This window comes from Orcinus orca, chromosome 4 (assembly GCF_937001465.1).
Source record: "Orcinus orca chromosome 4, mOrcOrc1.1, whole genome shotgun sequence".
NCBI lineage: Eukaryota > Metazoa > Chordata > Mammalia > Artiodactyla > Delphinidae > Orcinus > Orcinus orca.
The window spans coordinates 68879403-68897516 of record NC_064562.1 but is presented as its reverse complement, the minus strand read 5'-3'; the positions used below and the strand labels follow the sequence as shown (position 1 = coordinate 68897516).

Genomic DNA, 18114 nt, shown 5'->3' with positions numbered 1-18114 from the left:
GCTGCATGGTGATGCTACTTCCATGTATTTCTAATGTGATTCCATGTTTCTTTATATTTTTGACCTTATCTCTTACTTCTTTCTACCTCCGTGTTGTGCTCCAAACATCCTGGCACTCTCCGTCTCAAGGATTTTGTGCTTGCTGTTCCCTCTCCTTGGAACACTTTTCTTAGGTTTCCCCAGGGCTCCCTCCCTCCCTTCCCTCCTTCAAGTCTTTGCTAAATTGACACCTTCTCTGTGAGGCTTCCCTACTTAAAATTGCTCCTCCTCCCCTAGTACTCTCTACCCTCTTTTCCTGCCTTATTATTTTGCAGAGCACTTAGAGCCTTCTGATATACCATATTACTTATTTAGTTTGTTATCTGTCTCCCCTCATTGATTTAGAAGCTCCAGGAGGGTGGGGATTTTCCCTTCCTTCCCTCCTTCCCTCCTTCCTCCTCATGAGTAATGTATTTATTTTAAGAAGACTGGTCCCATTACTCTGGTTTCTCTGTATTCAACATATTCAAGAACTGTTCCAAGAAAGGCATTTACTAGAAGCAGGAATTAATTCTGATATTGAAAAGACTGTAAAGGAATGTGACATCCAAAAACAAGAGTCTTTGTTCATGAGTCAGGCTGATTTCATAGGCCTTTTCAGGGGAAGAGATTCTTGACTGTGGAAGACTTATCCAAAGAAAATCAAAGTCCTTCCTTTTCAAATCACAGCCCTAATACAGCCTTGCACCCATTGTTTTAAAGTAAGCATTTCCAGATACTTGTTTCTGATCTTTCTTTGATATTTATCTTATTTTAGACTAAGGCAGGAGATGGTATATCTGAATTGTCCCACTCATGCTCATTTTCCTCAAGCAGATGGTCTGGTTTAGAGAATGGAATGTACTGCTGAGGAGGGTTTGAGGAATGCTGCTGGACATAGATCAGTAAAGCTTGCCAGGTTTCATTTACTCAGTATATACCTCCAAATTCAATAAAAGGGTTAGCCTTGCATAATTATTAGTAGAGGATATTTGAAGACTCCTAACTGACATAGAGTCAGTTAAAGACTTGAAGGCATATTCTGGTTACTGCTCTGCTAAACTTAATATACACTTGCTTTTATAAGGAAGGTCAACTTTGCTGGAAGTATATAGCTGCCTAAAGGTGGGTTCTGATTCTGTAACTGAGATTATGGAGGCTTTTCCATGTGCAAATAGGCACAGTGGCACTATGGTACACGGTGTCACTGTCTGCAAAGGTGAACCTGCGTAGGTGATCTGAAAACTACAGAACAGTTGAAATACTTCTGGAACTTGACAATGCTGATATTTTAAGAATATTTCTCTAGGAATCACCAAGTCCACAAAGTCATGGGAGCAACGCTTTCTTGACTCTACCACTGTCAAAAAACGTGTACCTGGTGTTTCAATACCAACAACTGTAATAGAGAAAATCCTGACAGAGGTTACCTATCTCCTTGCTGATTAATGTTAGGGAGAGCTTAGCATGTACTCTAGAACAGGGGTCCCCAACCTCTCGGTTGCGGACCATTACCGGTCTGAGGCCTGTTGGGAACTGGGCCACACAGCAGGAGGTGAGCAGTGGGCAAGCGAAGCTTCATCTGCCGCTCCCCATTGCTCGCATTACCACCTGAACCTTCCCCTCCCCTCTACACTGTTCAAGGAAAAATTGTCTTCCACAAAACCAGTCCCTGGTGCAAAAAAGGTTGGAGACCGCTGTTCTAGAGGGCACTGCTCTTCTATGTTAGTTTTCCACCTGAATTCTAGAAAGTGTAGCTATCTATTGACAGAACCATTGAGCCCAGACTAGTTTCAGAGCAAGAAATAACTATTTAGTTGAAGATTTGCTTCCTTGTCTGTTTTCCTCCAAATAGTATATTTTTCCTGTATAGATTTAGTTTTCAAAAACTAAATTTTTTTGTTTAGTTTTTTCAAAAACTAAAGAGATTTTCTTCCTCTTTTCTTTAAAAAATTTTTTTTAAACTAAAGATGGTATTTAACCTTTATCGGCACCAACATTATTTTGCTGTCTTTTTGCAAATTACAAAGACATATTCTTGACACTATAAGCATGTGATAGTTTATTGTCAAAATCCTCTTTTAAAAATGTGTATTTGAAATTAATTTTTAAAATTAAATGTATTGGGATGATGAAAATGTTCTGAAATTAGGTTTTGGTGATGTACAAATCTGTAAATATACTAGAAACCACTGAACTGTACACTTAAACAGGTGAACTTTATGATACATAGTTACATTTCAATAAAGCTGTTAAAATTGTTTATCTTTTAATGATTCTTAACTTACTGCAATAACAAAATTACCAAACTTTCAAAGAGTAATTGACAGTGAGGGTGGACTTGAACTCACAGAGACAGAAAAGGACTCAATAACCCATTCAGTTCAAGTTTCAGTGCCATTTCCTTGAAAGAAATTCTCATCTAGGTATTGGAATACAGTGGTGTGTTATTGTTAATAACAACAACAATAGCAAACAACTTGTTACAAATAATAGTTAAAGCATTAGAGTTTTGAAATGATTTACTTCTTACACAATTTAGAGCAGATAATTCTAGCATAACATTCCTCTCACTCATTTGTATTTTCTTTCTTCCTTTTTTTTTTTGAGTGGAGTTACAAGGAGTGCGTTAGGAATTGCTTATAAGCCTGGTTAGATCCAGGGGGGTATGTCACACATATTACTGTTACTTGTCAGGGTGGAAAAAAAGAACTAAGAAGTCCTAGAGAAAAACATATTTAAATTTCAGCTGCTAAATGACAAAAAAGCCATTCATTTTCTGTGCATTCCGCAATTCTCCTGGGGAATTCCCAATTCCCCAATTTCTTCCTTTCTTAAGCGGCCTGACCTGTCTAGATAGCAGTGTCTCCCAAACTTATTTGAGCTCAGAAACATTTATTTCCAAAATACCTAACATTTTGAGGAGCACAGTGTTCCTGGAACTCAGTTAGGAAAATGCTCCTCTGTGAGTTGTGACTTGCCCAAGGCACTAAAGTGTTTCTGCAGGAGAGGAATGGGAAATCTATCGCACACCCAGGTTAGAGGGCATGCTCATTCATATTTAAACACACAAAGATACTTCTTGCTGTACCTCTCTCTCCATTTTGAATACTTGGGAGACTACCTTGTAGCTGTTTAGTTTAGTTGAAGTTGTTTTGTTTAGTACTTCTTATATTTTAATGTATGTATCAATTGCCTATTATGTAAACTTAAACTTAGTGAATCTGGGGTTGGGCCCAAGATTCTGCATTTCCAACAAGCTCCCAGGTGATGCTGATGCTATTGGTCCCAGTACCACACTTTGTGTAACAAGGGTTTTGGATACATTTAGATCAGAGTAGCTCCAAGACAGAACAGAGCGATTTCTACTGAAGACATCCTAGTTTCTTCTCTGTTTCCTAAAGTCCAAGTACAGAGACAATCCTTTTCTGCTATAAGATCATTATGAAATGTCCAAAACCTTAACTTACTGCTTTGTCAAAATAAAACTAGATACATATTTGCTTTCTATAGAAAATAAATGGGTGAAGTATCTGGGGGCCCTTACTCCTAGCTCATTGTGACCTGATTTGTAATACTAAATTTAAAGTATCAGGATATTCCCTGTTTTATTTTTTCTACAAAGTGTGTCCCAATGAGGTGAGAAATTTGGTACATCACACTCTGGAGAAGCACAAGGCAGCATTTTTTGCCCCACATGTGTTCATCTTCTAATATTTGATTTGATTGTTATATATAGACCCAAATATTAAAAAATTCTAACAATTACCAAGGAGACAATCCTGTTTAATTTGTATAGAGAGATATATACCAGATTTTTAACATTGTTTACTTGGGGCGGGTGGGGCAGGGAGGCAAGAAAGGAGGTACAATGAAAAATGGGGTTGAAGAAAGAGAAAAGAAATGCACAAGTTAAGTAAAAATGTATTAGTTAAGGGTCTAAAGCAAGAAAGACATTTCAGCACAAACTAGATGAAATAAGTTAGTAGGAATGATAGAATAGAGAATATAGAAATTTACTGAACTATTCTCTCAGAGCTACTAGTTAAGGGTTATTACCAGTAAGTTGGAAGAAGTGGAGACTGAACCCAGAACCCCATATGTATTTATCATGGTTAGTTCTATTTAACTATATCCAGTAAATGATGATTGTTCTCATAGAAAAAAAGTAGCTTCTAATGAATCATGGACCAAACCCAAGATTAGTTGTTTCCAATGCTCTTGAGTAACATTTAGTTGTATCAATATATTTTTAAAAACATCTTGTACTCAAACCCATCTGAACTTAATCCTAGTGGCTTCTTGCCCAGATTTTCTAAAGAAGCAGGGGAAAGAATTGAGATTCTCAGTATCATTTTCCCAGGATGATTAATGAAATTAGCAGAGTTCCAAGGTCTATGACACTAGTATTTTTGAAGCCTACATAATAAAATATATTCCTCAGAACTTAGTAAAAATGCTGCCAGATACAAAATGCTGGCATTTTGTAAGAGTAATAACATTCTTCAGAATCACAGAATGTTAGCAGTGGAAGGGAACTTCAGGAATATCCACTCCAGATGAATCGACTGATCTAAAGAGAGATTAAGTGGTTGTACAGAGATGCCTCTTCATTTTCTTAATCTGTGGTTTTTTTCTGAAGTCTTATTTATTTATTTTTCAACCCAGGACATGGTGGGCACTGTATTAACACAGTGTTTATTGAATGAGTGGTGGAAAAATCAATAGATATTGAATACTTATTATGCCATTCTGCTAGACACTGGGGACTTTAAAACAATGGCCAATTGTCCTTGCTTAAGGCACTCATGACTTTCTGAGGGAAGATAAGATATAGCCTATTAGCAGGATTTCACACCCTTGACCATTCCTTTTTATTGAAACACTCTCTTTCTATTAATTTCCATGATTCCACACTCTTTTTATCCTTTTGACTCTTCTTTTAAATGTCTTTTGCTGGTTGCTTCTCCTCTATTCAACCTTAAGAGTCTAGTGTTGCTCCATGCTCTGTCTTTGGGTGTTCACTTTTCTCTCTAGTTGATCTCATTCAGTCAACTTCAATTACCATCTAAGCTAACAGTTCTCAAGTTTTTGTGTGTGTAAAAATCAGTTGAGAAGTTTGTAAAAACCATGGAACTGGATGGAATCACACAGAAAGTAAGCAGAGCTACAGAAGAAAAGAAGTTATACCTCAAATTACTTAGAATTTGGACAACAGTAAAATGAGAAGGATCCAGTAACATAAACTCAGAAAGTTTCACCAGTGGGATAGTAGAAAAATCAAGAGAGAATGATGTTTTGGAAGCTTTGTGAAGACTGTGTTTCAAGGAGGGAATGATCTGTTGTGAAGCTGTTAAGTAAAATGAACTCTGAGATCTGACCACTGGATTTTGCATGATCACTGGAGAGCTAGACAAGAGCAATTTGAGAGCTGTGGAGATGAGAAACTGTTTGTAATGGGAAAAGAGAGAATGGGTTAAAGATAAACATGCATACACTCTATGGTCCAGAAAATTCATTTGCAGGAACATACCCAAGAGAAACTCTTGCACATTTGTACCATTGGACCCATTCAAGAATGTTCAGAGCTGTGTTATTTGTAATGGTAAAATCCCCAAACAGTGGATATGTAGGTTATATTATACTCCTACAATGGGATATCATATAGCTGTGAACACGAATAAGTTATTACTATACATCTTATAAAACCTAATTTTGATCCCATGTAATGAATTTAAAATATAGGTAGAACTAAGCAGTATGTTCTTTAGGGAGATATACACACACACACACACACACACACACACGTATATATATATATATATATATATATATATATATATATATATACACACACACATATATACGTATGTATATGTATATATATATATCATAAAGATAATCAAGGAAATTTAGATACCACGACAGATGACAGTTACAAGGGCAGTGTTGGGGGAGGGCAGTTAGTGAACAAGATGTAACTGGGGAGGGGCCCAGAGGGTCTTCTAAATTACAGTGATACTATTTTTCTTAATGAATGCTGAGTACTCAGAGGTTCATTTTTAAATAAGCCTTTGTGTGTGATATATTTCATAATAAAAAATTTTTAAGTAAGAAAAGTGAATGGGAGAAGAAAATAGAAATCGAGGCAGTGGGTCTAAACAAACTTTTACAAGAGTTTTGCTGTTAAGGGGAGAAAATGAGAAATGAGGCAATAGCTAGAGAAGAGTTGTGGATCAGGGAGGAATTTTTTTTTTAAACTGAAGATAGCATGGTATGTCTTTATACTGATAGGAATATTCCAGCAGAGAAGGAAACTATATGTTTTAATTTGTTTAATTCAGAATAAAAAAATGTCTAGGTTAGAAAAATGTTCGATGGATTTATTTATCCACTGACTTGAAATTTGAGATCACATATCCTTTTATTAATCATTGATACATTTGTTTATACTTCTGGCACATGGATATTGAAAATATTGTATTGAATCTGCCATTTCTTTTTGTTGAGTTATTCATCAGTGTAAACTTTTCCAAAGTCAGTTTTATTTTCAATGATCTTAGTTACCCAGTGAATGATTTTAGACTTGGGATGGTACTTTAATTTTATATATCATGAGCACATGCTAAATTTAGACTTAAAGAATACTATGAAAAACTGAAATTATGGCAAGTTTTCTTTGCTCAGGAGAATGAGATCCTTCAAGTTGGAGCAATACCTTTTAAGGAATTGGATTGGGTATCTTTAGGTTCCCTTACAGCAACAGATACTGATTGTTGTCCTCATGACTTATTTTAGGGGTGTCAACTGTAACCACCCCTGTGGTGGCATGGAGTGGCATGAGTCAGATAAGGAACAAATTTCTGAGGAAGTAATTTGAGTTCCTTCTGGAGGACAAATTGTCAGTGGATATAAGAGAATTTGCTAGAAAATACATGATTCTAGGGGACTGATTGCAGTCACCATGTATTATAATGCCATCACCACTCCCCAGCCTGTACCAACATTAGAAAAATAGTCTGGCCAAATGGGCAACTGGTTTAGCATGTGGCTTGAGGCGTTTATGGGCAATACCTTGTGCTTTAAATGTACCATTTTGGGCTCCATGACTGTAAAGGTAAGTTGGTATCCACTTGTCTAATTTCTACTAAGAAATATGTCCTTTGCCTACTGATTTACAATTTTAAGCATGGTTTTTGAAAATTAAAATAGCAATTCATAAACCAGAATTGAAACAACAGGAAGAATTTGGAATACATTTTTGACAGTTACAGCCTTTTTTTTCCCCATGGCATTTGATTGGCTTTGGCATGTCTCTCTGGTCAGTTAATCATATCAAGAGCACAAACAAAAAGGAAGAAAATGGAAATAAGATTTGTTATGGTGGGAGGAGTCCTGCTAAGACCTGTCTGTACCTGAGCTGAGATATGCTCATTTGCCTTAAATCTTTCCTTAAACTACATTCTGAATTCCAGCTTTTAATCTTCATCCTGTTTTCCAAACTTCATCTCATACTTTTTATGTAATCCAGTGAAAAAGACACTCTCTCAGAGGACCTAAGAACATCTGAAATGAATAATAATTGTATCACGATAACAGAGCTGCCCAGGTCCTCTAATAGGATTTCCCTCTTCAGTGAGGGGTGAACAGATAGGTAAAGAAAGAAACACACCATCTTTGCAACCTTCAGGAGAAGACAACCTAAAAAAGGTCTGGACGTTTAATTTATACATAAAAGTAATCAAACCATTCAAGAGACCCCATTCTCAACAAAAGGTATCACAGAATTACCTGGAGATTTACCTAAAATTACCTAAAAATGACATAGAATTACCTAAAAACATATTACTTTCATTTCTCTTCCCCTACCCAATTTGGATACCCTGCTCCCTCAGAGCATATGGAGGAACTGGAAAATAGTGAAGTTTGAGTTTTTTTCTTTTAAATTGAAGATGGTGAGGTGTGTCTTTATGCTGATGGGAATATTCAAGAAGAGTAGGAAACTATGTTTTAATTCATTTCTTGCACTATTAAACTCAGGCATGTATCCTGTCAAAATAAAAATTTGGGACTTCCCTGGCGGTCCAGTGGTTAAGACTCCGCACTTCCAGTGCAGGGTGCGCGGGTTCGATCCCTGGACAGGGAACTAAGATCCCACGTGCCTCGAGGCGCGGCCAAAAAATAAATAAATAAAATAAAATAAAAATTTGTCTATTTTAAAATTATGCAAGCCATTTGAGTATACTCTCCTCTTCCCACTAAAAATTCTACTCTTTACTCATGTTGACAGAAGGCATTGTTTTCTAGTCATGGGTCCTCAAATTGATGAACAAGGTCCATAAGTTATTTTCAAAATTTTACCAATTTGGCACAGTGACTCTGATTATCTTGTTCCGATAAAATCAACCAACCAACCAACCAATGAACAAACCTAATTGTGAGTTATATATTTTTAGGTTAATAAAAGAGGAAAATCTGATTATATGTAGATGCAGCTTATTTTTAAGAGATAAAATATTTCAAAGTATGATCCATAGAAACCAAGTTGCAAAGAAGAGTTCTCTGTAATTATAAAATTTGGTTCTCATTGAGTGTAAGGATGGATCAATTTAGAAATTAGATTGATTCAAGGCATTCTGAAATTGTACATCACTTTCATTATTTCCATTATTTCCATGTTTCCCTTTATTTTCCTTTGAATAACATTTAGCTGTTTATGAGATTCAATTTCTTTAAAAAATCAGAGAAATTTCTTTGCAAAATTAAAAACGTTTCAGCAAAATACATTTCAAACTCTATTGTGCTTACCGAAACAATACCAGATTGTTATAGGAGGTTTCGGAAAAAATATAATTCATAAGCTCACCACTCTAATACAACAAACACAATTAGTGTTTTATATTTCTCATAGACGTTTTCACATGTATAGTTTTACAAAGTGTTAATCAATGAGTGAATACAATTTTGTGATTTATTTTCACATAAAATGAGAATACATTTATGAGAATAACAAATTATTTCATAGATTTTAACCTATTTTAATGTGTTATTAAACCTATCCCTTCTATGAATATGAAATAATTTATTTTTATTATTTTCTTATATTATTACTTGTTAATTATCATTTTTGGAAAATTAGATTGCTATCCATTTTTTATTCTTTTATATATATTCAAATGCACATAATTGTACATATTTTATTGAAATTATTTGAATTTTGATTGAGTTTTCTAAAGTTCAGGAGATTTAAAATAAACACAACTACACTTAACATGGCCAATAGATTGTCCATATTTTATTTATTCCTCTTTTAAAATGACTTACCAATATCATACTTTTCTTTGTTCATGGGAAAACAAAATGAACAATATACTCATAGATGCAGACATAAACACATCAAATTATGTAATTTTGAGATTGTACCATCTAACTCTAGATTGTGCTACAATTTTGTTGCTTTTTTTATGTGAAAGTGTATGATCATAAATAGCTATTAATTGAAAAGAAAACTAGGCAAATACTATTTTTTCTTAAGTATCAACAAGAACTTGAAATTAATGATATCATAGTATATAATAGGTAGACAAATATAGTCTTTGCTTTCTTAAAGAGGACTTCAGGATTCACTGCATATTTAATAGCTAGTAATAATATTGCGACAGGAGTAAAAATAGAGAATCCTTAAAAAACTTTAAACAACAGAGGTATTTTTTACTGATTACATTTTAAAAGCCACACATCAGTTTTTTGAAAAGTTAAATATGAGAAAACAAAAACACTTCCTTATTCAAACATGTTTTCATAACGCTAAGCCATCTTTTTAGGTTTATTCATTTTGTTAAAAATTCAGTCAAGCAGTCAAGCACCTTATTTAAACAATATCAAGCATGTTATCTAAACAATATCTAAGAGTTTCAATGAACTTTTGAGAAAAATAACTAGAAGATTGCTAGGCACAGCCAAAATTTCTTAAGCTTCTGTACATTTTTCAAATGCTTTATGATATAGTCAAAATTTCAGAACTACAGCAGCAAAAATAGGACTTACCTATACATTTTAATCCTGAGTAATAAAGAGGTCCTTTTTTCTGCCTGTCCAACTGCTCTGAGATTTCCACTCAGATGAATGACACTTGTGTGTTATATGTGATCTATGAAAGAACTGAAGACAAAGGAGGAAATCCCACACAATTAAAACCTAACTTGTTAAACAAGTCTGAAGGAATCAATTTGAACCAATTACGTGACTTGTGGAATGGAATCAGAAATAGACAGGAAATTTTACAAATCGGTAAAAATTTTATTTATACTGGTAAATTGTGATTACATATGATAAAAGGTGATAGGTATTTTGTGAAAGCTTGAAACTAGTCCACAGGCTGTAGTGTCATAGTTTTTCCTTTAAAAAGGATGTGACACTCGCCCGTATTATCATGTTGTCATACAACTTATTCTTTGCCACACAAGCCAAAGACGATCAGAAAATACTTTCCAGATATTAATTGGTAGTACTACCTTTGAATTCTCCCTTCTTTGTGATAAAATTCTGTTTTTCTCATAGCACTTGAAACAGAGATTCAGAGAAGTAATTGATTACATATACAAAGTTGTGGGATAAGCAAGCAGAACAGTTGGAACTAAAATTCACTTTATCTTTTTCTCTATGCCTTTTTAAAAAAATATTCTAACTCAATACTGCTAGTGGATGAGTGGACAGCAGAGTGTAGTACGAATATTCCATGTATAATAGCATGGAAGTGAGAAAGGACATTCCTGTTTATTGTGTTGGGAAGGACAGGAGATAAATTTGGAAGGTTATGCTGAGTTTACTTTGGGAGAAATAATGAATGCTAAATAATTGGAATGTGTAACAGAATTAGGAAATTTGAATTTTGGTCTCAACTTTTTCAACAACTAGTTGCAAAGCCTAAGCAAAAAAATCACTTATCACTATATGAGTCTCATTTATTTACTGAGAAAAATGAGAAGCTGAATTACGTGGTTTTAGAGGACATTTTTATCTCTAAAATTCTATGACTTTATCTTGTAAATCACTGATAGCTAATGTCTAATGGATTCACTCCAAGACTTCAATTCCAGAAGTGTTCAATTACTTATGCATTTTTTATATAATGTGCATACCATACAACAGGAACAGGAATGCATGGGCTCCTCCCTGCCCATCTCCCCTATATATTTTCATCAGATCCTATGTCTCATGACTGATATTCTGACCTTTTTTTTATTAGTAAAAAGAATAAAACAATATATTAAAAACATTTGAACAAAGTTACCTAAACAAACCATTTTTATTTTATATGTTAACCTTTAAGTACTTTTCACATGTACAGCTCTTTTTCACAAGTTATATCATAGTATATAGCTTTGTATTGTGCTTTTTATTATGCTCAATGTTATTTCATAAGCATATTCTTGTGTTACTAATTTTTCTTTCTAGTAGCTGTATAATTTCTGGTAGCTGTGTATCTGTCTAATGGCTGCATAAAAAGTATAACTTTATTTTGATATAATTTCAAACTTGCAAATATAGTACCTAGATTCATCAATTATTAAGAATTTTAACAGCTGCATTTTAAAAGGTGAATCATATCACACTGAACAGATTCATCATAAAATACTGAAACCATCTCCTAATGTGAAGTATTTTGACCACCTTCACGAATGTAGTCTTTTTTTTTAACCCTGCTGCTGAATTTTTCCTTGAAATAAATGAAAAAGAAAAAGTAGCATACTGGGGCAAATCATTTAAATATTTTAATGACCTTTAAAAATTTGCTTTTATTTTAATAATTTTTTTAAGATGTGGAGTATATTGTCTTCTGGGTTTTGTTGACAGTACTTTCCCCCAACTATGTGTGCTCTTTTTTCTCCATCTTTGTATTTCCTGGAGCAATCAGCAAAGCCCTTTTTAATGAGAAGGTACTTAGCACACATTAATTGAATGCCCAGTAACTGAATGAATTAATGCAGATCCTGGTTTTGCAACACTGTTCACAACAGAACTTGGGAATGAGTCAGGGGAGAGGCATGGGGTAAACTGCATTCAGTCTGAAAGCAACTTCCTGCTTTCCTATGATGAGCTCAGCACAAGAAAAGAGGTGGGGCATGAAATTATGGTTTGTGAAAGCAGAAATAGAGTCACAGATGTAGAGAACAAACTTATGGTTACCAAAGGGGAAAGGGAGGCGGGTAGGATGAATTGGGAGATTGGGATTGACATATATACACTACTATGTATAAAATAGGTAACTAATGAGAACCTGCTGTATAGCACAGGGAATCTACTCAATGCTCTGTGGTGACCTAGATGGGGAGGAAATCCAAAAAAGAGGGGATATATGTATATATGTATAGCTGATTCACTTTTCTGCACAGCAGAAACTAACACAACATTGTAAAGCAACTATATTCCAATAAAAATTAATAAAAAACAAACAAATTATGGTTTGTGAGGCAAAGGAATTGCTCTTAACAAGGACTTATTCAAAAGATGTTGACTCTTAATTTTCAGATCCTCAGGGAGTGGCAGGATAGGCCTTGACCTTTTCTATTCTATAGGGAAGCCATTGCAAGAATAAGGAATGTAGAATGACATTGTACAAAAAAAATCAGAGGGGCTTCCCTGGTGGTGCAGTGGTTGAGAATCTGCCTGCCAGTGCAGGGGACACGGGTTCAAGCCCTGGTCTGGGAAGATCCCACATGCCACGGAGCAACTGGGCCCGTGAGCCACAACTACTGAGCCTGCGCATCTGGAGCCTGTGCTCCGCAATGGGAGAGGCCCGTGCACCGCGATGAAGAGTGGCCCCCGCTTGCCGCAACTAGAGAAAGCCCTCGCACAGAAACGAAGACCCAACACAGCCAAAAATAAATAAATAAATTTATTTAAAAAAAAAAAAAAAAAATCAGAATCCTCTTCTTCCCTGCCATAGGCTTGATTTTATTCCTCCAGCTGTATATTCACAAAACCAAGACAATGTGACCTAAGACTGACAGGAACAAGCTTCAGGGAAATATCGATAGAAGAGATCATTTGTTTTGATGGAGGATAAATCATGTAGTGTAAACACTATCAAGATTGGTTCTTTTGCCTGCCTAGGCTGAGTGGGGAGATCATGGTAAAGACAGTATCTCCAAATACACAAATGTCTGAAAATAGACCTAGCTTTAAAAGAAGTATGAGTCATTCAGTGGAACCCGTCACAACAATATGAGCAGAAGAAAACAACCAAAAGGCAGATGATGTAAGAAGGCGTGGGCCAGAGTGTTTTCTTTGAATTTGGAGATTGTTTAGTCATCATGTCCAGGGCAGCACTTTCGTATGGCTATGGCTGGTAATGAATTTGTCATGACCTCCTTCACAGAGTTATTATATAGATAGAAAAAGAAAGTTAATGATGTGCCCACCATTTGAAAGTTGTAAATGTTGTTTAAATAGAAATATTTACATTTAGTATAAGTGTAAATTTAAAAGTGGGGTAGTAATTGGATTTTCTAAGTCTGGCCAAGAGTCTATTTTATTTTGTTTCTTACTATGTGCAGGTTCTTTTTTTTTAAATTAATTTTTATTGGTGTATAGTTGCTTTACAATGTTGTGTTAGTTTCTGCAGTGCAGAAAAGTGAATCAGCTATACATATATCCCCTCTTTTTGGATTTCCTCCCCATTTAGGTCACCACAGAGCATTGAGTAGAGTTCCCTGTGCTATACAGTAGGTTCTCATTAGTTATCTATTTTATACATAGAACCGTATATATGTCAATCCCAGTCTCCCAATTCATCCCATCCTTCTTTCCCCGCCTGGTATCCATACCTTTGTTCTCTATATCTGTGTCTCTATTTCTGTTTCGCAAATAAGTTTATCATTTTTCTAGATTCCACATGTAAGCAATATTATATGATATTTGTTTTTCTTTTTCTGACTTAGTGCACTCTGTATGACAGTCTCTAGTTCCATCCATGTCTCTGCAAATGGCACAGGTTCATTCCTTTTTATGGCTGAATTGTATTCTATTGCATATATGTACCACATCTTCTTTATCCATTCTTCTGTTGATGGACACTTAGGTTGCTTCCACGTCCTGGCTATTGTAAATAGTGCTGCAATGAACATTGCAAGTGTCCTTTTGCATTATGGTTTTCCCAGGGCATATGCCCAGGAGTAGGATTGCTGGGTCATATGGTAGTTCTATTTTTAGTTTTATAAGGAAGCTCCATACTGTTCTCCATAGTGGTTGTATCAATTTACATTCCCACCAACAGTGCAAGAGGGTTCCCTTTTCTCCACACCCTCTCCAGGATTTATTGTTTGTACATTTTTTGATGATGGCCATTCTCACCGGTGTGAGGTGATACCTCATTGTAGTTGTGATTTGCATTTCTCTAATGGTTAGTGATGTTGAGCATTCTTTCATGTGTTTGTTGGCAATCTGTACGTCTTCTTTGGAGAAATGTCTATTTAGGTCTTCTGCCTATTTCGGGATTGGGTTGTTTGGTTTTTTGATATTGAGCTGCATGAGCTGTTTGTATATTTTAGAGATTAATCACTTGTCAGTTGCATGATTTGCAAATATTTTCTCCCATTCTGAGTTTTGTCTTTTGGTCTTGTTTATGGTTTCCTGTGCTGTCCAAAAGCTTTTAAGTTTCATTAGGTTCCACTTGTTTATTTTTGTTTTCATTACTGTAGGAGGTGGGTCAAAAAAGATCTTGCTGTGATATATGTCAAAGAATGTTCTGCCTATGTTTTCCTTTAAGAGCTTAATCGTGTCCGGCCTTACATTTAGGTCTTTAATCCATTTTGAGTTTATTTTTGTGTATGGTGTTAAGGAGTGTCCTAATTTCATTCTTTTACATGTAGCTGTCCAGTTTTCCCAGCACCACTTATTGAAGAGACTGTCTTTTCTCCATTGTATATTCTTGCCTCCTTTGTCATAGATTAGGTAACCAGAGGTGCGTGGGCTTATTTCTGGGCTTTCTATCCTGTTCCATTGATCTATATTTCTGTTTTTGTGCCAGTACCATATTGTCTTGATTACTGTAGCTTTGTAGTATAGTCTGAGGTCAGGGAGCCTGATCCCTCCAGCTCCATTTTTCTTTCTCAAGATTAGTTTGGCTATTCAGGGTCTTTTGTGTTTCCATACAAATTGTAAAATTTTTAGTTCTAGTTCTGTGAAAAAGGCCTTTGGTAGTTTGATAGGGATTGCATTGAATCTGTAGATTGCTTTGGGTAGTATAGTCATTTTCACAATATTGATTCTTCCAATCCAAGAACATGTTATATTTCTCCATCTGTGGGTATCGTCTTTGATTTCTTTTGTCAGTATCTTACAGTTTTCTGCATACAGGTCTTTTGCCTCCTTAGGTAGGTTAATCCCTGGTATTTTATTCTTTTTGTTGCAATGGCAAGTGGGATTGTTTCTTTAATTTCTCTTTCTGATCTTTCATTGTTAGTGTATAGGAATGTAAGAGATTTCTGTGTATTAATTTTGTATCCTGGAACTTTACCGAATTCATTGATTAGCACTAGTAGTTTTCTGGTGGCATCTTTAGGGTTTTCTATATATAGTATCATGTCATCTGCAAACAGTGATAGTTTTACTTCTTGTTTTCCAATTTGGATTCCTTTTATTTATTTTTCTTCTCTGATTGCTGTGGCTAGGACTTCCAAAACTGTTGAACAATAGTGTTGAGAGTGGACATCCTTGTCTTGTTCCTGATCTTAGTGGAAATGCTTTCAGTTTTTCAACATTGAGAATGATGTTTGCTGTGGGTTTGTCGTATATGACCTTTATCATGTTGAGGTAGGTTCCCTCTGTGCCCACTTTCTGGAGAGTGTTTATCATAAATGGGTGTTGAATTTTGTCAAAAGCTTTTTCTGCATCTATTAAGATGATCATACAGTTTTTATTCTTCAGTTTGTTTATGTGGTGTATCACATTGTTTGATTTGTGTATGTTGAAGAATCCTTGCATCCCTAGGATAAATCCCACTTGATCATGGGGTATGATCCTTTTAATGTGCTGTTGGATTCTGTTTGCTAGCATTTTCTTGAGGATTTTTGCCTCTATGTTCATCAGTGATATTGGCCTGTAATTTTCTTCTTTTTTTGCTATCTTTGTCTGTTTTGGTAGAATCTTTGAGCATCTTTTTATGTGTTTGTTGGCCATCTGTATGTCTTCTTTGGAGAGATGTCTATTTAGGTCTTCTGCCAACTTTTTTGATTGGGGTGTTTGGTTTTTTTGATTTTGAGGTGCATGAGCTGTTTGTATATTTTGTGGATTATGACTTGTAGGCAGTGGGAGGTAAGGGAATAAGTATGTCCTACTATGTTTCAAAGGCTTTTATCTATTCAGAAGGCATGTAGTAGAAACAGTACATTCTTTGGAGTTAGAATACATCTGGAATCAAATCTTGGTTCTTCTATTCGGTGCGCCAAAACGTTTGTTTTTTTCCATAAGATGGCTCTAGTAGCACTTAGTTGTGTTTAATGTCATTCGAAACAATTTTGTTAAGTAGTATGTGACAGTTGTCATATCAGTGTGCGTTTAAAAAAAGACATCAAAATTGCTGAATTTTTGTGTAGCCATTTTAATATTGAAGATGGGAAAAAAGCAACATTCTTGGCATATTATGCTATATTATTTCAAGAAAGGTAAAAATGCAGCTGAAATGCAAAAAAATATTTGTACAGTGTATGGAGAAGGTGCTGTGACTGATCAAATGTGTCAAAAGTGGTTTGCAAAGTTTCGTGCTGGAGATTTCTTGCTGGACAGTGCTCCACGGTCAGGTAGACCAGTTGAAGTTGATAGCAATCAAATCAAAATATTAATTCAGAACAATCAATGTTATAGCATGAGGGAGATAGCCTACATACTCAAAATATCCAGATCAAGCATTGAAAATCATTTGCACCAGCTTGGTTATGTGAATTGCTTTGATGTTTGTGTTCCACATAAGTTAAGTGAAAAAAACCTTCTTGACCTTATTTCCATGTGCAGTTCTCTACTGAAACGTAATGAAAACATTCTGTTTTTAAAACAAATTGTGATGGGTGATGAAAAGTGGATAATGTACAACAACGTGGAATGGAAGAGATTGTGGGGCAAGCGAAATGAACCACCACCAACCACACCAAATGCTGGTCTTCATCCAAAGAAGGTGATGTTGTATATATGGTGGGATTGGAAGGGAGTCCTGTATTATGAGCTCCTTGCAGGAAACCAAACGATTAATTCCAACAAGTACTGCTCCCACTGAGACCAACTGAAAGCAGCACCCAACGAAAAGCATCTAGAATTGGTCAACAGAATATGTATAATCTTCCATCAGGATAATGCAAGACCGCATGTTTCTTTGATGACCAGGCAAAAACTGTTACAGCTTGGGTGGGAAGTTCTGATTCATCTTCTGTATTCACCAGACATTGCACCTTCAGATTTCCATTTATTTTGGCCTTTACAAAATTCTCTTAATGGAAAAAATTTCAATTCCCTGGAAGACTGTAAAAGGCACCTGGAACCGTTATTTACTCAGAAAGATAAAAAGTTTTGGGAAGATGGAATTATGAAGTTGCCTGAAAAATGGCAGAAGGTAGTGGAACTAAAGGGTGAATATGTTGTTCAATAAAGTTCTTGGTGAAAATGAAAAATGTGTCTTTTATTTTTACTTAAAAAACCAAAAGCACTTTTTGGCCCACCCAATATTCACTACCCAGTGGGGTCCAACAAAATTGTTTATCTGTGTATGCCTCAGTTTTCTTATCCATACAAATGAAGTTAAAATACCATTCTCATGGAAAAATGAAAATTCAGTCAAATCCAATCAAATGAACTAACAAATGTAAAGCACCTGGCAATGCAACAATTTGTAATGTGGTCACTCCTTCAACACTGATTCTCAAGGCAGTGTGTGTATACATGTGTAGAAGTCACAATTGCTGAGAGGTGGAAAGCACATACAGTTTGAAAATGGCCCTGGGTGTTTCTAAAATACCCCCTCCCTAGATTCACATATGTGACCATGCTTCTCCAAAGTAATCTTATTCCTACAGCATTCCTTCAAACATGGTTTAAGAAATCCAA

General features: G+C 35.4%; 1 protein-coding gene across 1 annotated transcript in view; it reads right to left on the bottom strand.

Moving 5' to 3' along the window:
- TMPRSS11D (transmembrane serine protease 11D) overlaps positions 1 to 10221 on the bottom strand; it is a 69674-nt gene extending 59453 nt beyond the window's left edge. Inside the window, exon 1 of the mRNA XM_033425559.2 lies at positions 10066 to 10221. Within this exon, the coding sequence (XP_033281450.1) occupies positions 10066 to 10073 (8 nt within the window). The 5' untranslated portion in view covers positions 10074 to 10221. The remainder of the gene's footprint in view (positions 1 to 10065) is intronic.
- Between the last annotated feature and the right edge of the window lie 7893 nt (positions 10222 to 18114).